At 34.2% G+C, this 25,653-nt stretch overlaps 1 protein-coding gene across 3 annotated transcripts in view; it reads left to right on the forward strand.

Annotated features, from left to right (window-relative positions):
* Positions 1-6,091: 6,091 nt before the first annotated feature.
* The window catches only part of LOC143230321 (plasma membrane ascorbate-dependent reductase CYBRD1-like), a 54,996-nt gene continuing 35,434 nt past the window's right edge, over positions 6,092-25,653 (forward strand). For 2 of the 3 annotated variants that reach the window (XM_076463651.1, XM_076463648.1), the window contains exon 1: positions 23,451-23,584. In XM_076463651.1, the coding sequence (XP_076319766.1) occupies positions 23,466-23,584 (119 nt within the window). In that variant the 5' untranslated portion in view covers positions 23,451-23,465. Of the gene's footprint in view, positions 6,258-23,450; positions 23,585-25,653 lie in introns of those variants that run through there. The other variant, XM_076463650.1, reaches the window with a different exon arrangement.

Genomic DNA, 25,653 nt, shown 5'->3' on the forward strand with positions numbered 1-25,653 from the left:
GAATGAGCTTCATTTAGTTCAGATAAATTGATAATGTCTCTGCATAACTTCTCTCGTCAGTGGATATGGATAGAATCTTCAAAATTTAAGTGTGGTACTACATCCTATTCTTCAAACAGTTGATCTTTTATACAATATTTTTCACTTGAAAATTTGCATGTTCCTGTATGTGTTTTTAGCCATTTAGTGGCAGACTCTGTATACCTAGAGCTGCATCTCAGACATATACATTCATAAACAACATTTGATGTATGTTTGAAAGCACAATGAACCAAGTTTATAAGTAAATATTTTTATCAGTAGTAGAATAGAACTAACAAAATAAAAATACTGTAACTGTACTTTTATGAAAGATTTCATTTTTGCATATCAAGGTATCCAAAGGCAAGCTGGTGATATTTTTGATGTTCAACATTAAACTTGATGCTACAATGAGAGCTGTTAAGATATTCTAAAGATTAATTCATATGCTTGGAATAATATTCTCATAAAGTTGTCAAGGCTCTTCATGCCACTTTTCTTCATGAAATCTCGAAGTTGGAATGAAAAGCCATTAGTCTCCAACCTGTATTTTGGTAGCAGATTTCAACAGTTACTCCAAAACAAACTTGGATAGTCCACCATCATTATCTTCATTATGATACATTAATTCAATTGATAGTTGTAATATCTTTTTCAAGGAGATCTTAGTATCCAGAGATTATTCATCAAGCCTTGCACAATATACATCTATAAAACCTTACACATTTCATTTGATTAGAAAAGACAAAATTGTTTTTCACAATATGCTTTTCTTGTGTCCAAATATTAACATGAAGTCTTATGTTGGGACAGTGCTAAGTCTAGAAACTTACAATGTTGAACTCCAGGTTTCAATTTCTTGTAGTGTGTACAGCAGATATCTCTAAAACAAATACAATTTGACATAAAAAACTGGTAAGTTTATGATTATGAGTTCCAGTATTTGAGGCAAAAAGAACTAGGAATACTATACGAGATACCAAGATTTTCAGATTGTCTTATTCTAGAATGTTCTTCTGAGACGGTAAAATTATCCACATGAAAGATGTCTGGCATTGTAGTTTGTTTTTTTGGTTTTTTTTAATTTCATAAATTTAGTATTATCACTAAAAGGATTTTCAACCTTTATAATTATAATTGGATTTGTTAACTACAATAACACTACTACCTTTATCTGGTTTTATTACAATAGTACTGTTAATGAGCTTGGCATGGACTGATGGCTAAGGTGTTTCACTGAGTGTTGTTACAAGTTTGAATTATCAAACATACTTATTCTATATGGTTGTAGATGGCTGTAAAAATTCTTGGCTTACATGAGTATTAGTTTATCCCAAGTTAATTGTGATTAAACTCATAAAAGAAAAGTAAACAAAGTAAAATTTTCATTTTTACTATAGTATTATATAATATTAAAAATGTTATGTGCTCATTTCAACTTAAAATAGATGCACATTAAATGTGAATTCTCACAGGAATGTGAATTAAAGTAACTGAAGGTAGGTGTAGAAATAATGATAAAGTATAAGCTTATTATAATAAACAATCCTCAATGCTGTTTAAGACATTTACCACCTTTTAAAAACATTTTCTCTAAAACCAAAATGGTATGGATAGACATGAGGAACTTAAGTCATTTTTTACCTGTGTGAAATAACATATAAAACCATCCTTAAGATAAGGAATATTCAAATAGAATATTAATACCAGTTCCAATCTATATATTGAACTGAGCATTGTACTTTTTTTTTGTACTTATGAATTTTTAGATGTTACAATGAAATCTTTTGTCTATTGAAAAGATACACAGGTACTTACTTTGGCCTGAACTGGACCTTACAGTGTCAGAAACATCAAGTTAACAGTATCTTTTTGGGCACTATTCTGATTAAAATGTTTGTTTGTTTGTTTTTGGAATTTCGCACAAAGCTACTCGAGGGCTATCTGTGCTAGCCGTCTCTAATTTTGCAGTGTAAGACTAGAGGGAAGGCAGCTAGTCATCACCACCCACCGCCAACTCTTGGGCTACTCTTTTACCAACGAATAGTGGGATTGACCGTCACATTATACGCCCCCACGGCTGGGAGGGCGAGCATGTTTAGCGCGAACCCGCGACCCTCGGATTGCGAGTCGCACGCCTTACGCGCTTGGCCATGCCAGGCCACTGATTAAAATGACAATAAATGCACAAAATAACGCAACTTGGTTCTGGCTTCCAAGAAAGAAGTGGAACTCTGCTTTAAATTCTGAAAAGGAGCAGTATTGAGTTATGATGAGTGAATATTAGTATACTTCTACTTAAAACAGTACCATAGGCATGAAAACATATGTAATCCAAGATAATAAAACAAGAAAAAATCATGAAGAACTAAAAGCTATCCCACTTCGTTGTTGTGTTAAACTTTCTTAAAAAAAATCTTACTTTGTGTACTGTCTTTGCAGCTGCTGATCTCCCCTCTTTCCAGTGTTTATCTAAGAAGACAACAACACACCCTGTTGGGAGTGAAAAGCTAGCCAAAGAAAAATATAATTATTAGGTACAATTTAAAAGAAAATTTAAAAAATGAAAGACAAATGTACACAAAGTAATATCAACGTTTAACCTGAACGATTTATAATTAGATTTAAATCTGAAAATGGAAAAACCAAATTACTGATTGTTCAGTAATCTTTTTCTGATTATTTGCTATTATAATGTTAACATTAGGCATCAAGCTTGTATTTAGATCAACATTAACATATTAACGAAATATCCGTTTTACCTTAATTCCAATATTAGCAGAGTTCAACCTGACATCCACTCCATTAGGAACAAAAATATTGATTAAAATTGTATCATACATACTATTCTTATCTCAACGTTAGAGAAAATAATCTGCTAAATACTATTCTATACTTTCTTACCAATGTTATCAGAGAGCAATCTCAGCCAAATGTGGCCTAGCAGTTTGTGTGCTGAGTGATGCAGTGAAGGGTCAAAGGTTTAAAACATGATGTTGTTGAACATGTACCACACGTCCATTTGTGGCCATGTTATAAAACTAACAATTTATCTCGTTTTGTTCAAGTAGTCATGTGAAGCTCTTTTAGTTATGATCGCTGCTAGCTGGTTTTCCATATCGGGTCAATTGTTCAGCATTATGAATGAACGTACCTGAATCTGTCTTTTTAAGTGCACAAGTAATAAGATGTCTTAAGGTAGAAATATCCAATATCAAGCAGAGCATGAAACATAAAATAACGAAAGAATAACCATTTTAATCACATCCATTTCTAGTGACCCAGTGCAATTTCCACTAGCAACTGAGATTTTATTTTGGTGTTCATTGTACCAGATTCCCAATCCAGTATTCACAAAAAAGTTTGGTGCTCACTGTACTAGTTTCATTATAATAAACAGAGTTTATTGTGATATTTATTGCATACTAGGATCTTATTTCAATATGAACAGAGATCAGTTTCATACACATATTTATAAATTATCAATCTGCAATTAACATAAATCAACTTGCTATTCGCTGTACTAGAGCTTTATTTCCGTTTTAGTAGAACTTAATCTGACATGTAGGTATTACTTTATGAATTTTAAACGTTTGTGTTTTGTTTTTGATAATCTAGTTTTGGTAATGACTTTGTAATCCTGTCAGTTACCAGAGTTGAAACTGGTCGTTTTTGGTCAGTGTAAAAATTGATTTATTAACTTTTCTTAGGTTTGTTTGTTTTTGAATTTCGCGGAAAGCTACATGAGAGTTATCTTCACCAGCCTTCCCTAATTTAGCAGTGTAAGACTATAGAGAATGCAGCTAGTCTTCACCACCCACCGCCAACTCTTGGGCTACTCTTTTACCATGGAATAGTGGAATAGTAATAGTCACATTATTAATGCCACTACGGCTGAAAGGGCGAGAATGTTTGGTGCGATGGGAATTCGAACGCCCTAATCGCCTGGCCATGCCGGGCCTAACTTTTTCTTAGGAATTTTGTTTGTATTTTTAGTTCGACTTTTTTCCTTTGGTATTTACGTGTACCCGCTAGGTCTTGATACTTGCTGTGATCGTCAAACGTATTTTCTTTCTTCGTATGTTTTGAAGTAAATAGTATTTCACGATGTGATAAAATTATAAATTATTCTTTTGATTAATAAGATTTAGTTCCAAAATATTATACATACAGCAGTTATTAGACTAAATTAAAATCTACCATTGGTATGTTTGTTGTATCAAAATTTGAAATAAATAAATTTGTGCTAAAGAAAAGCGTGGGGAAATTCTGTAAAACGTAAACCCAAATACTTCACGGTGAATTCTGTCGTGCATATTTTCTCAACTTGAAAGAATCGGTAAATATAGTTTCGAACAGTTTGAACATACCAGTATAAGTATGAAATGTATAAGCTGGTACTGAAACAAGACAAAACTAGTAACTGTAAACAGAGTGATCTGTGACTCTAATATTTATATATAAATACATTCCATACTCAAATTGTTCGCAAGATGACTGGATTATGTTTCGGAAACTCAATATTAGTTTTGCTTTTGCCCAACAGGCGGCACAATTGGAAATAGTACACTAATCTCATGCTCGGATGTGCTCATGAAAGATTATAATGTAGCATTGAAGGGTCCTTGTTATTGAGCGAAATGCTTTGTTATCTCTGTATATAGTAGATATAGTGTGATTGACAATTTAATATTTACTTTTCTTTATTTTAAATTAGAAAATCTAAATAATTCTTTTCTCATTGTGATACTTAAATTGAGAAAATAATTTTAAAGTGTATGATTTATAAGAATTAATTATTATTAAACTATTCTATGGATACGATGTACTTGAACAAATAATATCATCAGGTATCATTAGAAAAATGAGGATCAAAGTCCTGGAAATTCGTTATGAAGTTTAATAGTTTATGAGTAATAAATTCATCGCTAAAAATTCCCTGAAAGATAAAAGGCTAAAGAAAACAAACACTTATTGTCATTTATATGCTCATCTTTATGTTTATGAATTTTTTCCATACATACACACGGTTATATTTTACATACATATTTTGATTTTACGGTTTTACATACTTTTACTCCAAAATAACAGAAAATTATTTTTATAGTTATTTTAACATTTACGGGGAATAAATGTGATAAAAAGCCAGAACCAGAGAAAAATAATTTTTAAAATTGTAATTAAATATTGTAAAACTTAATTTGTATTTGTTTTTTTACGGTATTTCAGTTTAGCGAGTTGCATTATTTATTTTTTTTGCGTGTAAAGATATACTAACTTTTTATAATTTTTAATTAAAATGATCATTTAACATAGTGATCGATATAATCTATTTTACAAGTACTTATTATATGATTTTAATTTTGCTCTCAGCGGACCACCAAAGTTACACTATAGTAGCGTGGAGCACTTTCTGTACGATGTCAAAACACACGATCTAGGAATTAGGGAAGTTATTAATATTTACGTTACTAATTACAGTATTTAAGTTACACTGCTGGGTAAATTAAGCACACGTATAAGCTTCTCATACTAGCACATTCCAGGTCCGAGATTACATCCAACTATGTACAACATACATAAATGCATGTATTAACTTGTAGTCACTATTCATACAAGTTAGTGTAGCCCGGGAACTGTACCATCATAAAGGAACATCAGTGTGTTTTTATGTTCAGTAAAAAAAAGAAATGAAAATTTTCAGAATAATTGTTAACACTTCTGAATAATTAAGTTGATTTAGTTTATAAGTTAAGTAATTATATATATGTGTGTGCGTGTGTAAATCAAAACAGAAGTTAAGCCAAAAGGGTTATAATGATTTATATTTTTCGTGCATCAGGTTTTTCACTTATGCATGCCAGAAACGTGTTGGACAGGTTTTTTTAACTTTTTCTTTTCGTTCTTTAACTCAAGACCTGAAGCAATCTGTAAGAACAGCACTGCCGTCCCTGGCCCATTATTTCAGTTTCAGGTTCCTTGATACTTTCCTTGGGGTACCTGTTCCGTATCCAATAAGGACTCAGGATTTTATCACGCGATTAAGGTTAGGGTAAGTTTTATACGAATACAACCTTTACTGCTACAAGTGAGGGACGTTTTGATTGTGTAGTAGAGACGCACTACAATTTGGTTCGCTCTGCTCACGCGCACTAAAGAGCTTATTCATCCTCTTAGTGAAATTAAAGACTTTATTTCATTTTTGCTCTCCAGCGTGACTGTAAAATGGGCTCCAAGTGAGTATTAAGAAAGTTTGTTTTGCTTTGGTTCTGTACGTATTTTACACTTATACACTTTTATAAACTATACCAACCTAATTTGTATATAATTGACAAAAACGTGCTAATATTTTTTATTTATTGGAAAATTTAAAAAACATTAGACATAAATATCATACGTAGAGACAAGAATCAGAATAAAAATTGTACAAATGTGAGATTTGTCTGTAACGCACAACAAATCAGGTGTAAGTGGTCTTAGGTAAGAAAAGCATTGAAGTAGAAATACTTTTAATGTTTACTAATATTTGGGGGGCGAAATAACTCAGGCTGAACAAAACAGTTAGAATAACAGATTCATGAAAAGGACCAGTGGCGTACTTAACGTTGGTGAAATCAGAGCAACGCACCGACAGTCGTCTTATATTGCAGAACTTCAGGGTAGTGCAAAAAAAAAAAAAGCTGACAGATTTCTATACCTATAACTGATCACCACGGACTAATCAACGCTGAAAAGAATATCTTTATTTAGATCAAAATAGAATGACTATTTAAAGATGAAAAACATATGTACTTACGATGGACCAGTATACATTTCATGCTCTTTGGTTTTGTTTGTTGTTGTTGTTTTTAATTTCACGCAAACCTACTTATGGCTATCTGGCTACCTGTCTTTAATTTTAAAGTGATAAACTAGAGAAAAATACAGTTAGTTAACACTATACAACGAATATTGGGATTTGACCGTCTCATTATAATGCCCACACAGCTGAAATGGCGAGCATTATGTTCCACGGTGCCTAAATGCTATTTCTGAGGCTTTATTATACTAAGCATCGTGTTTTTATACACTCTATATATATAGGCACATCTAAGATGATCTGTTGTGTAGCCTGCGTTTTACAACAAATAAATACATTTCATATCAACGTTCCAGAATAAGCCTATTTCATATTTACCATAAAACTAAAATATAAATAGAAACAATAATAACTATAAACAACTCATTCATAAACGTTAAAACGATATACCAAGAAATATATATATTTATAGATGTGTAACACATATACCTATACCCACAGGAAAGAACAAATGTGGTCATTCTGTTTTTACTTAAACTTACAAACGTATTTACACTTAGACTCTAGTTTTTAACTCATATTTTAAACGCATAAAATACAATAATATTTGAACATGCAAGCTTAAACATAGCAGCACATAAAATATTTCAAATAGAAAGGCACTATGTGATTTTTTTTTCAAGTGTTGTTACTTACTTACAAAAATAATAGGTAAGCAAACAAGGATTTATAAGTATAAGGAAAAGTTTTATTGATCGTGGAACATACTACATTTTTCGACTGAACATTGGTTTGTCTGTCTTCTTCAGGAGCTGTTGAAATATGAAGTATGTTTTACCATCAATAAAACTTTTCCTTATAAATCATTTTTAGCCTACCTGTTATTGTATTAACATAATGTACTTCTTTATTAAAGTACTAGAAAAGAGTTATTGTAGTTTACCAATAATATTATAATGTGCTATTTCTTTACTATCAAGACAAACAGTTTGGTTCATTGGCCTTTTTAATTTACGAGTTATTATTTAAATGAATGATATTTTCTATACCTTGATAATATGATTTTCCGTATAGAAAAAGTTCGTGGAAAAATTGTTACAAGAGATAATGTAAGAAGCTGTAACACACGTCTGTGATGATAATAATAATAAATTAGTTTATTAGTTACGTTTTGTGCCTATGCCCTTCATTAGGCTTAGCTGTTTTTTGGAAATTCTAAACTTTTTCTAACGAAGGGCATTTGCTGGAAACGTAGCTAATAATCGATTTTTTAAAAATTAAAAACGTATGTTTTTCCATATGTTTGATTTTTGCGGTCTTCCGTGAAGTATCGTATCATCTTTGGTATTTCTTAGAATGGCTCACCATTGTGCTTTCATTATTGGTGTTTCCTAGGATATTGAGTTTCCTTTTTCTTTACTGGTATGCAAACAAGGTGTGCTTTCGTTGTTGATGTTCTGATGATGGTGTTTGTATTTTCTTGATTTTTCTCAAGCTACTGATGTGTCTCATTCTTTGCAGTCCCTAGTATTGTGATGGGTGTTGTCATTCTTGGTACTTCCCAAGATATTGAGATACATTTTCTGTCTACTGTTACAAAGTAGTATAGTGAGATGTATTTTCATTCTGGGTGTTTTTACTTTCATTCTTAGTGTTTCTTAGGATAGTGAGGTCTACTTCATTTAGAGGTGTATCCTAGAATGGGGAGGGGTTCTTTTATTTTGTTCTTTTTCTGATGTGCTTTTATTCTTTTTTGTTTTTTTTTAGGATGGCGAAGTATCCTTTCATTCTTCTTGTTTACCATGGTGGTGAAGTATTCTTTCATTGGTGATGTTTACTAGGATTATAAAGTGTTTTTTATACTTGTATCTTTCTAGTATAGTAACATTTCATTCTCAGTGTTTTGGAGATATTGAAGTATATATTCTTTCTTTGCACCTTCCAAGCGGCTCGGTATAGCTAGGTGGTAAGGACGCTTAACTCGTAATCTGAGGGTTGTGGTTTCCAATCTTCGTCGCGCCAAACATGCCAGCCCCATCAGCCTTGGGGACGATATAATGTGACAGTCAATCCCACTATTCGTTGGTAAAAGAGTAACCTAAGAGTTGGAAGTGCGTGGTAATGACTAGTTGTCTTCAATCTAGTCTTACACTGCTAAATTGGGGACGGGTAGCGCAGATAGCTCTCGCGTGGCTTTGCGCGAAATTCAAAACCAAACAAACAATTTCCAAGATGGCGAGGGCTTCTACTTCTTATTTACGTTTTAACGATGGTGAAATATGTTTTTATTCTCAATATTTTTCTGGGATGACGATAGGGTCTTCTTTTATTCTTGGTGTTTCTCAGAATTATAAATTGTGCTTTTATTCTTAGTCCATGTTTATTCATTCTTGTATCTTTATACTTAGTTTAATTTTGATTGTTTTCATCGATAAATACATATATATATATATATATGTACAAAGATGAACCTTCAAGTGGCATGCGCAGTTTAATCATTTATCAACTATTCACGCTTATTAGATTTTATGTAAACGGGGGAAAAGGTTAGTGTACGCATCTGGCTCGGGTCCAGGATATCTAAAACCAATATCCTGCTTCGTGAGAACGTTATTTGTGTAACAGCGTGAAAGTAGTGAATACTTGAAGCTCAGATATACAAAATTCTGATATGTCCTTGAATTCTCTGAACCTGCTTAAGGAAGTTTAAGCCACTAGTGAATCTAGTACATAACAGACACCTATGTAAGAGACATCACCTCTCCTCCTCCTCCCAGTAACTCTACAACTGTAATGGATCATTTCTCAACTTCTAAACATATCCAATAAAATCTCATGTGAATAATACCTTTTCCATCCTTGTGTCCTTGGCTCTAACAAATCAAGATTAGGGTAAGGTTATATTAGGCCAGTTTCTAAAGACTCATGACATATTGACATTTTTCAAGTGCGTTTTTGTGTGTACGTTTTGCCCAGATACATAACCAGATACTGGTTAGCATGCTATAACGTAAATCTGAGGGTTCACAGCTTGTATTCCCTTGCTGTAAAATCTTTAGGATCGTGGGTGGTCATATGAGTAACGGCTTGTGGAATTAATCTAGATCCTGTAATCAGTGATCTCTGGTCATTGGTTTCATCTCTATCAGAAAGCTAAATATTACACTATGTAACACAAATTTTGTTCCTGGATAGTATGTCTTATTTCTTAATTGCCTATGTTGTAAAAGTACAGAAAATGGCCATTATTCCCTTCAAACTTTGCTTTTGTGACCTGGATAATGAAATTTAGAAATTAACCTATTTTTTATGTAAAAACGGGCAAATTTGCACGTTTTCATTTACATAAGGTCTGAATAAAACAACATAGGAATCAAGATTTACACGAATTTATACTGAAGTTATACAAAATTGAACGAAAATGTTTAAAAGTGAGTAGTTTTTCGAGATTTGCAACTGTAATATAAATCACTTTCACATATCAGCCCCAAATACAGTCTCCCATCATGTTTTCATTATACGCTCCCAGGCCACAAAAGCAAGGTTTGAAGATAAAAATAGGTCTTTTCCATTTACTTTAGGCATAAGCAATTGCGAAATAACACTTCTTGACCAGGAACAAGAAAAGGTGAAAATTTTGTTACATAGTGTTATTCTTTGTTTATTTCTTTCATGTTGCGTTAATGCTAAGTTTTCTAAAACTTACTGTCTGTTTAAGATAATTGTCTATAACTGTTCAATTAGCTTAACATCTGTTTTTCATCAACCTCCGGGTGCCACTCTTTATTTTAATTAAACACTTAAGTAAAGTTTTATTTATTTCTTTTTAACCAGTTCTAAAGCAAAATATCCCTACTGCCTTTTTACCATAACGCTCTCGTCGCAGTACACATTGTACTGGAAATGAAATATGTACAACAGTAAAAGGAAGAATATAATAAATATTTCCTGGAAGACCAGATGGCTTTCATGACGTCACTCAATTCGTTTTATATATATCACTCATTCGATTACACCATCATTCCTAGTTTGCTCTTGAATAAGAGAGGGCCACTTTTCGAAAGCGTTTGAGTTATACGGTTTTTATCATTTTGTATAAAGACGTATTGAACTTACATGTTTTTTTGACATCATGAAAGGTTAAATTCATTTATTTGAAAAGAAGGTGCTACCTTTCCTTTAATCTGGCCTGGCATGGCCAGGTGGCTAGGATGTTCGGCTCCTAATATGAGGGTCGTGGGTTCGAAGTCCCGTTACACAAAACATGCTCCTGATTTCAGCCATGAGATAGTTATAATATGCAGTCAGTCCTACTATTCCTTGATAAAATAGTAGCTCAAGAGTTAGCGGTGGATGGTGATGACTAGTTGTCTTCCTTCTAGTCTCACTGTGAAATTAGGGACGGGTGGCGCAGATAGCCCTCGTGTAGCTTTACGCAAAATTCATAAAAAAACAAACCCTTTAGTCTATCAGCTCAAAATTATAAACAGCCAGCACAGATAGCTTTTGTATAGCTTTTTGCAAATATCCGAAAGAAACAAACCTAAAGTAAGACTCTAGCACTCTCTGTTCAATATGTATTCCTTTACTTACTTTTCAATATGTATTTCTTCTCAGGTTATAAGAATACAATGGTAGCTGTCAAGAATAATCATAAACCACACATTTTAATAAATATTTTGTTTCAAAACTAGGTTTAATACGATGAGTTTAGTATCCTTACTCTAATTTAGCTCAGAAGAATTTTGTTTACAATAGTTCAACCCATATTTGTGATAGAAAAAAAGAGTCTAAGTTGTAATTCTTGTTTGTTTGATTTTTTTCCAAACCTTTCAGAGTGTACACCAGGAAATGACATTCAATAAACTCGAAGCCCACTCTGTCATTTGATTCTCCACTTGTCATTAAGTTATACCCTGGACAAAGGCAAACGAGAAACAAGCCTCAACTTCATACAGTGGTGGATTGTATATTATATTTAAGATGTTTTAGTTCTCTTTTGCTTGTCACAATGAACGATTTGAAGACTATATAACACAGTTGTTCTTCTCGCACAATTAATTACTTGAATTCCTTTATGACGTTAAGACCTTTTTGAATTCATATCACTGGAGAGTTCGCTAACATTCTTTATATAAAGACGGCATGGACGCCTGTATTAAAGTAATACACAAACAAAAGTCGGCTGTATTTTATTCTCTACTGGTCACCAAAAGCGAGATATGAAGAGCTATCTTGCATAGCCGCTGTATCTCTAGAGTGTATGCTTTTCAGAGTCTCCCAAAGTCGAAAGCTGGCGAATAGTCAAAACCAAAATATCTTATTTTCGTACAACAGTTTTTCTGCAAGAGGCCTAGAGCCTATCTTGTTCTAGCAGTAACTATAGAGCAGAAGAGTCTTCACGATCTTTAACTGCCTATTTCATTATTATTCTATGGAAGATTTTTTAAAATCATAATTATAGTGTAAACGATGTTATTACCCCTTAAAAGTAGTTTTTTTCATGGAAATTTTCCGTCTCTTTCAAATGCTTACATATAGGGTGAAACAGTAATAACAAGACAATAAATAACAAATGAACATTAGATGACTGTAACATGTAGAACACTCAATGCTTTGAACAATATATAATCAATATCGTTAGTGAGCCAACTTCTGTATTATGTATGAAGTGAAGGAGTGAAACAAAATCAGTACAGGATAGATCATCTAATGCATTCTCAAGACGGCTAGTATGTGTATTAGCACTTTGATTAAAATAAGTACAGTACAACGTTTCGACCTAAGAAGGTCTTAATAATACATTTTTACTTCAAGCGGGTTTATCGTCATCACTAGGTCATCAGACGATAGTTGCTCTGTCTCTGATATATATGTTGCTTTTCAGTTATTCAGTGCGTCCCAAAGTCGAAACGTAGCAAACAGCCAAAACCCAGATTTGTTTTTATATTTCGTTCATCATTATCTTTCTTCAACAGGCCTGGCGCCTACATAGTTCTAGCATTAATAATTTTATCGCCTTTGAATAGAACAAACAGTTTTTACGAACATTGACTGTCTATTTTATTATTATTTTAGACCCGGTATAGCCAGGTGATTATGACACTCGTAATCTGATGGTCGTACCAAACGCTCGCCCTTTCATCCTTCATTTATAATGTGTCTCTCAGTCCCACTATTCATTAGCAAAAGAGTATTCCAAGAGTCAGTGGTGGGGGGTGATGACTAGCTTCCTTCCCTCTATTCTTACACAACTAAATTAGGACGGCTAACGCAGTTAGCCCTCGTGTAGCTTTGCGCGAAATTTTTTAAAAAAATCATTCTATGCAAGATGGCCCGGCATGGCCAAGTGTGTTAAGGCGTGCGACTTGTAATCTGAAGGTCGCGGGTTCACATCCCCGTCGCGCCGAACATGCTCGACCTTTCAGCTGTGGGGGCGTTATAATGTTACAGTCAATCCCACTATTCGTTGTTTAAAAAAGTACCTCAAGGGTTGGCGGCGGGTGGTGATGACTAGCTGCTTTCCCTCTAGTCTTACACTGCTAAATTAGGGACAGCTAGCACAGATAGCCCTCGAGTAGCTTTGTGCGAAATTCAAAAAAACAAACAAACAAAACAAACTATGCAAAAGATTTACAAAGCTTTAGAACATAATCTATAATTTAGTAGCCCACTTACTCCATATGATAAAAAGTAAACAAACAAGTATAAGGAAAAAATTATCGATAAATGAAGAAGATATCTAGAGTTGGCTACTGAATTGAAAAAAAAAGGAATCAAACAAGTTCGGGATAAAGAGGGACGTATCACTTGATCCGGCTTCGTAAGTTTTTAGAATACATAAGAAAGCTTCCCCGGACATTGGACATATGTCTGGTTCTTCCTTACACACGGTTGTGATTTGTTGGTAATCTAAGGGAACACGTAATCAGGATGTTGCTACAAATTATAAGTTAATCATTTAAAGCAAACTAAGCAACACTATTCAATAGAAAGGAAAACTTCATTTATGAAATGTTTGATACGTTGTCTCCCCTTTGAGACAGTGATAAGTTCATGGACTTACAACGCTAAAATCCAGAGATCGATCCGTTTCGATGAACACATAGTTAGTCCAGTGTGGCATTGCCAAAAGACAAAACATACTTATGTTTTGAATAAGTTTCCCATTGGTTAAAACATGCGATTTTTTTTAAACGTCGTACCACTAACATGTTTTGAAAATATGAGGATCGAGTTCGTCAGCAAATTTTACGCTTAAATATAAACAGAATTTACACGAAAGTGTGCCATGTCCTCAGACGTCTTAACAAACTTGTAATAATGTCCACACAAATTAGTATTGTCTTTATGAATGTACTTATGTTAGTATTGTTGTTTCTTGCAAAGCAGGTACATCTTTACAATACTGATATCAACTGTCCTTTGAATATTGGCGTGAAGTTTACGTTTATGTAACTACTGAGGGAAGTTAAAAAATAATGTATTATTTTACAGTGTGCGTGCTTTCTGAATATTCGACATTACTTATTTTGAGGATTTAAGCTTGTTTTCTGAAAGAATTCGACGACACCTAACATGTTTATCATATTCGTATTTTAGTTTTGCTTTTATGTTCTTTATGGTTGTAAATAAATTTTAAATAATGCCTGTATTTCAAAAGACTCTTAAAGATTTGTTCTTAGTGATTCTAACTGTCAACTTCATTAAAGATATAATAAATAAAATGCCAGTTGTTCTTGTGTGTTAGACGATAAAGTAATAAAAGATACCTATAATGGAGGAAGATGATGTGTAAAGAGACTGTCAAATAGTAATTGGATGGTGTATAACTTCTCAAGACTTATTATTGCCTGTGCACTAAAATTAATATAATATGATGGAGAGGAAAAACATAGAACAAGTACCAGGTATTTCTGGGAAAAGGCCCGACAAAGCCAGGTGGTTAAGGCGCTCGACCCGTAATCCGAAGGTCGCGGGTTCGAATCCTCATCACACCTAACATGCTCGTCCTTTCAGCCGTGGGGGCGTTATAATGTAACGTCAATCCCACTATTCGCTGTGGGTGGTGATGACTAGCTACCTTTCCTCTAGTCTTACACTGCTAAATTAGGAACGGCTAGCACTGATAGCCCTCGTGTAGCTTTGCGCGAAATTAAAAAAGAAAGAAACAAACAAAATTTCTGGGAAAAATAAAGAATAGTTTATTTATTTGTTCTTAAGCACAAATTATGCAGTAAACTGTCTGTCTTGTGTCTATCGAATGTATCGAATTCAGATTTTGAGAGCCACCCGGGGGAGTGTGTGCTAAAATACAAGATAAAAATAATTTCGGTGAGATGAAAGCAATATTGTTCAATAAAACTGTTTGTTTGTATCCCGCCAGAAATGTAAAACCTTAATCCGAAAAACACAATAATCACTTAATTATCTTGCTGACTGATTAAAAAAACAAAACTAGTTAGGCGAATCTAGTGTTCAGTGTAATAACAATGATAGTGCTACGCTTGAGAAACTACTGAATCCTAAGATGCTATCTGGTGGCTCCAGGAAGTCTTTGAAAATGAAGGAAAAACTCGGGGCAACGCCCGGTGGAAGAGCTTTATTTGTGAGTTCAGATTGAACTTGATTAAAGGAATAAGTTTAAGGAGTGACGAAAGAGAAATTTGCCGTGAGGATAAAGGATGTGTTTATGGAGCATTCCTGTTTACAGAAGGTATTCATACATGCGCACGAGCAAGAATTTTGATTACAGCTCTCCCACACGTGAGAAATATTTGTAAAGAGAGGTGAATAGCCATCAAACAATAATTTGTCAATGAAAACGAGTCAGTTGCCATGCTATTCTTATTTTGTATCAGCTTTAATTCGTAACAGATTTAGACAAATTCATTTTAGTCTTAACGGATGTTTAGTTTGTGTCTTTATTTCCATTCTTTCTTCCTAAAGCTTTATGGTTTGTTTTTAAAGCATAAAACTGCACAATAGACTTTCTACGCTGTGTTACAAAGCTGGGATCGAATAATAAACTTTAGCGTTGTAAACTTAACACTGAGCCATCAGGGGCCAAACAAATATTTTAAACACGATTAATGACTCTGTAGACATGAGATGATTAATCTAGTTTTGTTTTTTAACCCAACAGGTTCGAATTCCCGTCGCACCAAACAGGCTTGTTCTTTTAGTCGTGGAGAGCATTATAAGGTGACGGTCAATCCCATTATTCGTTGGTAAAAAGAATAACCCAAGAGTTGGCGGTGGGTGGTGATGACTAGCTGCCTTCCCTCTAGTTTTACACTGCTAAATTAGGGACAGCTAATGCAGATATCCCTTGTGTAGTTTTGCACGAAATTCAAAAAAACAAACAATCTTTATTACATCTGCATTAAAACCTTTATAATATTATAGTCTAACATTTCGTTCTGTAATATCAAGAAGAATATATTGAACAAAAAGATATGCGATATTCTAAAAACATCCCGCCAAAATTTTGGTGAGGTAAAGCATTATTTATTATTAATTTTTCGGCAGTTTATGGCATATATATCATGATCCACTTCTGTGGTTCATAATATGAATCACAAGGAATTACACAAAACCTTAATGGAACATTCGGGCAAAAAGCACGTTAAACAGTAAAGATTCAGTTGAAACGACAGGTTAAGTTTTTACACATATAACAAAATCATGCATATTAGATTTACAAGAAAAAGAAAATTCGCTGTAAATGGCTTGTTTGTTTATTATATTATCAGCCTACAACAAAAACGGCTTGGTATATTGCATCCAAACCTTTGTATAATACTAAATAAGGTACTTCGAAGGTTACAAAGGATCTTGTGGACTTATTTACTTAAATTACAAATCCTTATTTTGACTCCACCGAAAGTAATTCTAAGTAACAGACTGGAGCTAAAATAGGGGTTTGTAGTTTAAGTAAATAATGTCTACACCATCTTCAGTCTTGCTTCCTTACGTTTTTTATGATCCTTGTTTGTAGATTTTGAAATTACCATTTTTTTATTTATCTTGTGCATGTGTATATATATATTAAACGAAATCACACAAGTATTTACACATTTTAAATTAAAAAGAGTTATATCAATTGCAATAAGTATTTTGGAGGCTAATCACGTCATTATGGTCCATGTCACCACGTTTGATGGTGGTGATGCTCTATTTAACAACCACGTATCTTAACAGTATATCTTCAACAAAGACTCTGTAAGGCTGTCGTATCCAAGGCACACCGCTCGTACTTGACTGTGAGCCTTTTTGTTCTTCTCGTCGGGATCTGTGTTTGTTTGGTTTATATATTATAATTCCGTAAAGAGTATTTTGTTTGTTTGTAGTTAAGCGCAAAGCTACACAAAGAGTGTAGAGTTCTAAATTAGCAGACGTATCGCTTTATCACGAGGTAGCAATTATTTTGTTAACAAATATTGGACGTGCTTCAATCAAACAGCCTTGTTTATATAGCATCAAATGCCATGGTTGGATACGAATCATAATTTCAGCGTATTTTAAAATTCATTTAAGTTGATGAAGTTACAAAACTTAAAGTTAAGAATTGACAGAAATAATCATTTTAAAGAACCTATTGACCAGTAATGTCTAATCAAATCAAATTTCTTTAAATCTGTAGTGATATAAAAATCATGAATATCATTTGTACTTTCCAGTTTGACTTTTGGAGTTGTACTATTAAGTGTATGTCTTTCCATGAATTTTGTCACAACGAGTTGCATAACCCAAACAGTTTAAAATAACAAAGACTGGTCTGAATAATTTCTAATAAATGATTACTTCGAAAGTTATCGTCAAAACGACTATTATTTGATCTTGGCAACACTTTCCAAGATTTCTGCTTTACTGTACATCATCTGAGTTTTGTGAACCCTTTTTTTTCTACTTTCCTTCACCGCTATGTAGTGATGTAATGCTAAACTTTTATAGTGCCATACCCATGCCATATTTCGCCAAACGCATAATGTCGCCATCAGGGCAAATATTTTTTTTTTTTTTAATTTCACGCAAAGGTATACGACGGCTATGTGCGATATCCGTCTCTAATTTAGCTGTGTATAGCTAGATGGAGGGCAACTAGTCATCACTATCCACCGCCAACTCTTGGGCTACTCTTTTACCAACGAATAGTTGTCACATTATAACGCATCCAACGGCTGAAAAGACGCTCATGATTGGTGTAACGGGGTTTCGAGGCTAGAACCCTCGGAATACGAGTTGAGTGCCTTAACCACCTGGCCATGCCGGACCCAAAGATATTGTAACCAAAATGTAAGGCCCATGACTGTGAATCCATTTTAAATCGAGCGCCCTATCCACCTGGCCATACCGGGCCAATAGTACAAGAAGCAGAAAAGTTGAGCTTAATTTTATATAGATATTTCATTCAGTTTCACCAACATTCCGAGTTTACCCATAAAGAATAAAAAATAACCTTACGAAGGCGCTTGGGTTATAATGTTTTTATCGTTTTATATTATGTGTTAAGACTTCATGAACCTACGGGTTCTTCTGATTGTTTTTATATACGTACTTTTAGTTTTGATCAACTCGAACATCAGGGTCGGAGTGTCACTGCAGCGACATTACACCCCTGGTAATACACGATGTTTTAACCTGAAGTGCACTTTACTCGCGTATAGGCTAAGCAGCTAAATCAGAGTTCCTAAGATTCAGGATTCATACCTAATTTTGAAGTACGTACCACAGGGAAGACAACCAGTTAGTGGAAACTACTATATCAAAGATATTATCCGATATCTTGAAGCAAATAACGGAATTGATCACTTTTGTAACGCACTTACAACTTAAATTACAAATTTTGTTTAGCAACATGGCCCAGTTGTTAAAGTGTTCAGTTTCATATCGGCAGGTTCAAGATGTGAAAAGATTGTAAGCTGTACGTTTCGTCAGCATAGTTTATGTTGCTGCTCTAAAATAAAATGGAGACTTCATTTAAAACATACAGACGATGCGAACTTTTTTAACGGATGCTCTTATCTCGGCTATGTGTCTGCTTATGTGAAACACCATTACGTCTAAAAAATAATAAGGTCAACCACAATGGAGGACGAAGCGAAGAAAGGAAAAGAATAATGAATGTGTTATAAGTTTTTTAGCACTCAGTTTTTTTGGGAAAGGTCATGAGAACAAAGGCGATATTGTAGAAACAGGGCTATAATATTATGTATCCTTAAGTAGGCAGCATATATAAATCGGTGTGCGGGATATTACGAAAGCACGGAGCTACATATAACCAATCGTGATAAAGAACTTTTGATGCGAGTGGGTGAAATAACTTCTCTGATAATAGTTTTTAAATAGTTATTTGAGCTTATACAGAGCTATCTAATCTCGCTCAAGAGAGCGACAGTCCGAGTGTTTTTGTTGTTTTGTTCGTGCTTAACAGCATAATATATTAGTTGTTTTGTTTTTTTTTGCTGTTTCGCGAAGACTTCAGATGCTCCGACAAGACAGAGATCTGTATTCTAAAATTTGCCTCAGAGCCAGTAATAAAGCATGTGTGACATGCATGGAGTTCTGCATAAAACAGTATCCGTAAGTTTCTTTTTAACAAAAATACAGGGAAACGATTGTTCGTCCTACGTCATAAACTCTCGAGCATTTATCATTCACTGAACATGAGCAGTCTTATTTATATGAAAATAAATTACGAATCAGGATTTTGCTTGTTTGTAATTAAGCATAAAGCTGCACGCTAATGAAACCCATTTTCTAGTGTTGTAAGTTTGAAAACATACAGATGTGTTACTGGGTAACATGAATTACAAGCGTGTGCAGGAATTCATATTTGACCACTATTGGAGGGCGGGGCTACGCGTTAAACACATATTTTTTGTGTGCACATATATATACCTATAAACTATATCAATACACGCACTTATATTCACAGAAGTAGAGAGCACTACAATAGCCAAAATGATCAACTCCCTTTTGCACGCTCTTGTTATGAACATATCTCTCTTTTAGGTTAATTTACTACAATCTGGCCTCAAAACATTTCCATTTGAGGGTAAGATGATATATATTCTGATGAATAGTAAAACTATATCGTGTATACGTGCGCTCCACGCTTTGTAATATTGGCACCAAAAAAAAAATATAGTTTATTAAAAGGAACAGAAGGTCTTGTTTATTAATTTACTCTAATCCTGCCTAAAAGAATTTCAAGCGTCGAGACTATTAAGAATTCTATCTTGTTTTTTAAAGTACGAATATTTTGCTCAAAATTCCATATCTTAACTGATTTGCGGCCCAGTTACATCCGCGGACTTTGAGAATTCCCTCGTATTTTATTCGTAAGTGATTGGCTGTACCTGATCTCACAGTTCATGATCCCTCGAACTGCGTAGAACGTGTAGGAATTCCACTAAATTTCATACAAATATCTCAATTACATTGTGAACTGGCCTGGCATGGTCAAGCGCGTAAAGCGTGCGACTCCTAATCCGAGGGGCGCGGGTTCGCGCCCGCGTTGCGCCAAACATTCTCGCCCTCCCAACCGTGGGGGCGTTATAATGTTACGGTCAATCCCACTATTCGTTGGTAAAAGAGTAGCCCAATAGTTGGCGGTGGGTGGTGATGACTAGCTGCCTTCCCTCTAGTCTTACACTGCTAAATTAGGGACGGCTAGCACAGATAGCCTTTGAGTAGCTTTGTGCGAAATTCCAAAACAAACAAACAAAAAATACATTGTGAACTATAATGTTATATGTTCTGTAGCTCCATGTTGAACAGTGTCTCTGCTTTGTAATTTCTTTATATGAAGGGTTTGTTCCGTGTAGTTTCGGTAGATTTTTGTCCAAGTTTGAAGCCGTAGAGGAAAATCAAACAAAAATCCTTCTTATCCATGCTGCCTTGGGGATAGCGAAACTTACTCTGAATGGAGTGAAACAGTAGACAATTGAGACACCTTGTAAGTGACAAACGTTGGATTAAACCAATCAATCAAAGATAAGTTACTCAATAATCAGTTTCTAAATGTCATCGTGAGAATTCTGAAATTTATTTCTGGACAGCCTAATAACTGCTGATAAGGTTTCGATACTTGTGGCAGACCACAGATAACCCATTGTATAGCTTTGTGCTTAATTCTAAACAAACAAACAAAAGTAAGGATTTGTTTACAAATCGAGACGAAATAAAATACCTTTTTCTTCGATCGAATTATTATATGGTTTACCCCAATGAAAATTTCTTATTATGTTTGGGTTCTAGAACGGTCGACAAAATTCACATCCGAGTGGTCAAGAGAAATCTATTGTCAGTGGGTGTCAACATTTCAAGCATAACTAAATGTAACCCGATTTCAATGAAAATGATTCACTTATGTTAAAGTACGCGTGACGTAAAACGTAAACACACTTATAGCAAAGCCATATAGGGCTGTCTGCGGAGTCCACCGAGAGTAATCGAACCCCTGATTTTAACATTGTAAATCAGTAGACTTACCGCTGTACCAGCGGGTCACGCGTGACGTTTTGTGAAAAATCAATACGTGATAGAGAAAAATGGATATCATTTTCGGATTCAGAGTACAGGAGTTACTGCAGAACACTACTGTAAAAATATTAAGACAATAAGATCATCACAGGCCTATGTAATTAGTCGTCGAAATTCTTTTCTGCATAAAGTTGGTAGCCATATCTAACGTTTCATTCTAACACACGAAATTTTCTTTTCAAATGACAACGTTACGTTCGTTAAAAATACAACACGTGCATGTGGAAAACAATTTAGGCAGGATCTAAATTATATATGTACTTTCGTTTCTTGTAGGTAAAAACAAAACACGCGAGGGTGGTGTGTCGATTTCGTGGCCATTAGTAACCTAATACGTCTGCACATTGCATTTATGTTCGAGGTTATCTGTAGAGAATATCAATCCCTCGTGTGAAAGAAAGAGTACAAGCTAAAACCTGTGAAACTGAATTTAGTCTGGGAGCGCGCTGAAAATGGAAGTTCGATTAATTCAAAGAGACACGGCTGTTTCTTCCATGTAAAATGAACACATATCATTGTTCAACTGACAAAACCAAAAGAGCTTCAGTTTTAAAATTTGGTACCTTAGATTGAATTTTGAATAATCTAAAGTAAAAAAAAAGGCACTTCCTTCACAACATTATGAATTAAATTCGCAGAGAGTTTGTTTTTAGTCTTTCGTGCACATTATTAAGACTTACCTTAATACGTTTAGTTTAGGAGCTGATTTTCAAGAGCGGTTTATTTTTCAAGATTGTTCAAATCAAAATCTAGAACAGAACATCAGTTGACTCCCCCCTCAACTCCCCCCAGTCTATTAGTGGTACAGTCTTTTAATAAGAGAAGTTTTTGAAATTAACTCTAGGTAAACGTAAAAATCAGTTTTAAGAACATTTTAAACCAACATCTCTACCAAAGTATACTTTGTTTTTTTTGCTATAAAAATAGAACATGAACGTGAGAATTATAAATATTATTATAATGTCTATATTTTCTCACGTATTGAGCTTTCATCAACATAGTACAACAACAATAACATATGTTTCCAAATTCACTGTCATAAAGATGAAATATTTATTACTTAATTTTCGTAATATTACACTGACTGTAGTTATAGTTTATAAATGCTGTTTATAAGGGAAAATTGTAAACCAAGCTGATATTCAAAACCAAATAAATAACATTTCCTGGTAAGTGAAACTGATGACAGTATTTTGTGTTGTTCAAGAGTTATGTTCACTTGATTGTCTACTAAAGTTTCAACTAAATGGAAGATAATTTACAGTACTTTTTCAATTAACTTGCAAAAGACAGCTGGTTATACATAGGATGCATTATCATTAGGTGATGAATCTTCCTTAAATAAATATCTTTACAATTTGTTATGTGTGGTTATTTGTAGAGCTCCATCGACTGAGCTTTAACTAAAGTACAAAAATGCTGCTAAGTAAGGAAGCGGTTAAATAGTTTGTTGCAGTACAAATTAGCATCGTATTTTACTCTTAAACTGTTTAACTGAAAAATGAAAGTATGAGAAAAGTAGCAAAGAATGCCACATTAGCTTGGTGAGAAAAAGACCTTGCTGTTCAACAGTTACTACCACTGTTTTTTACAGATTGTGATTGGTCAGAAGTATCCCTACATTACTGTTTTCTGAGTCGGTTGTGTAGTACGACATTCTATAAATTCAGAAGGACAAGATGGAAAAATTAAAAAAAAAATTCAGTTCATGCCACTCTTTCCCAAAACAGAAACATGTGTTCTCTATTCCTTTAAACAAAGCTAGCAAACATTCTTATGCTAGAATGGACCAAATACCGCTTTGAAACACTCGAGGAAGGATAGTGTCCGTATCTAGCTGGAGGGCATAAGGATTCCAAGAAATTTATGTCTGTGAGAAAATGCTTCAAGAAACTTGTAAAGGACATGTCACAGCAATGTGTCCAAGGTACTGTATTCTTCTGGATATTTAAAAGTTCTTCTACAAAACAGGTGTGAATTAGAGGAAACGCTACATACCAGTGCATCAGACTGCACAAGAAATTGGCTATGAAATGTCATTGTTTCCTATACTTTTGCATGCAAGATGTTCTGATTTCACCATTGCATTTAGTTGATGAGGAAAAAAAAGGTTCCAGTAGTTGTAGATCACTATCATCTTATTCAAGGCTTCAAGAGGATAGGTGAAAACCCTTCTGACAACCTCGGTGAAACTTGTCTTGCCTTACAGAGTTGGTATGCCTCTTGTCTGGTAGTTACATTCTAATTAATTGCGATTGTTTACGGTATGAACTATTCACAACGAAAAGTCTTACTACTGATAACTTTCTTTCAGTCTTTTTGGCAAGCTATCAGAGTTTCTTTTGATTCAGGGCGCACAACATAATTTGTCCGTTTACTGTCTCAAAATCTTATGACTCTTCCAATGACGATGGTTACAAAAAAAAAAAGAATTAAGATGTCCAGGACGAGTATTGTAATCAATAACCCGTCACTGAAGATTTACAGTGTAAGATAATAAACACAGTTTAAAATGATCATATTCATTGCGTCTACTTTGTACATCTAATATTTTCCAAAATGACATAATTATATAGTAAGTCTCTTTGTTATGGGCCCCGTATGGCCACGTGGGTCGCGGGTTCGAATACCGGTCATACCAAACATACTCGCCCTTTCAGCCGTAGGGGCGTTAATATGTGACAGTCAATTCCAGTATTCGTTGGTAAAAGAGTTGGCGGTGGGTGGTGATGACTAGCTGCCTTTCCTCTAGTCTTACATTGCTAAATTAAGGACGGCTAGTGCAGATAGCCCTTGTTTAGCTTTGCGCTAAATTCAAAACGAACAGAAGGATAGGGATGCAGAATGAACAGTTTTTACAAATTACCTGTTACGAAGACATACAGTTTATTCGAAATATCTGGTAATTGTTTCCAACTTTATGTTAGCGATGCTATAATAGGTATTCAAAAATATTAAAACGTACATTTTTATTGTTTGTGCCCCCCAATGGATAGCGACGTATCTGTGGACTTATAACTCAAGAAACGAGAGTTCAATACCCATAGTTGGCAGAACACAGACAGCCCATTGTTTGTCTTTGTGCTTAACTTCAAACAGACAAATCTGGACTTTGGATGGAATAAAAATAATTGTTTACATACAAAACGGTTTAAAAATACACATTCGTTTAATTTAACGACGTAATGCGTTTAAAATTTCTTCACTAATATAGGATTTTTGTAAGATTTTATGTGCACAATCGTACATGCTGTTCTATTTCACCTTTTTAACAGAGCCAAGAGATGCTATTGTATCGAGCTAAGCCAAATGACATATTTAATATAACAACACTGTGTGAGAAGGAATACAACTATAAGCAACAAATACTGCGACACTCTAATATATTATATCCAGAGAATTTTGTGCTGCGAACGTACTAGAATAAAATGTTAATGACGAATCAGATGTATTTACGGAACCCTTGAAAAGTAATTATTATTTTAGTTTAATATATTCAATAGAATATAGCGGTATATCGTATGCATTTCGCACATAAGATTTCATATACAATGTGGAAACGCGAGCAGTTATAATTCACATTTTAAACAAGCGTCTTTTGAAACTTCCACTGTACATTGACAACCACGCCTACCCAGCATGTCCATCGGGATAGGGCTTATATATTGTGTACTGGTGAAATAAGTAAGTGGTTATTAAAGTCCCACGTTGATACAGCGGTAAATCTATTGAGTTACGACGCTAAAATCAAAGGTTCGATACTCCTCAGTGGACACAACAGATAGCCCGATGTGGCATTACTATAAGAGCACACACATTAAATACCGGTATAATATTTTAACTAATCTTAAGAATAAAATAGTAGTATTTTACAATATTTTCATTCTTGACATCAGTGTTTTCATGGTTACAGATTTTGCAAAAGTTTAGGGATTTTTAAGATGTGTATGCACACCCATCTGAATTTTATAACAATGTTTATTACAACTTTATATTGCACATATTATTTAGATCTATATTCCAAATAAGCCCAAACAAATTTGGTAGAAGACAAATTAAACAGAGGACTAAATGTGACGAAATGGCAACCAAGGAGCTGTTAGTCCACCAACACAAACTCTCTTGGTTTGAGTATGTTTATATCAGTCCAAATGAATTAGCTTTATCACATTTCTTGGCTGACAACTTCTGTCTAAGTCAAACGTGCAGATGATAAACAAAATAAACAGATTCTGACTTTTTTATCACTGACATCAGACCTGAGTAACTAACTGTACAGCTCT

Source organism: Tachypleus tridentatus, chromosome 10 (assembly GCF_004210375.1).
Source record: "Tachypleus tridentatus isolate NWPU-2018 chromosome 10, ASM421037v1, whole genome shotgun sequence".
Classification (NCBI taxonomy): Eukaryota; Metazoa; Arthropoda; class Merostomata; order Xiphosura; family Limulidae; genus Tachypleus; species Tachypleus tridentatus.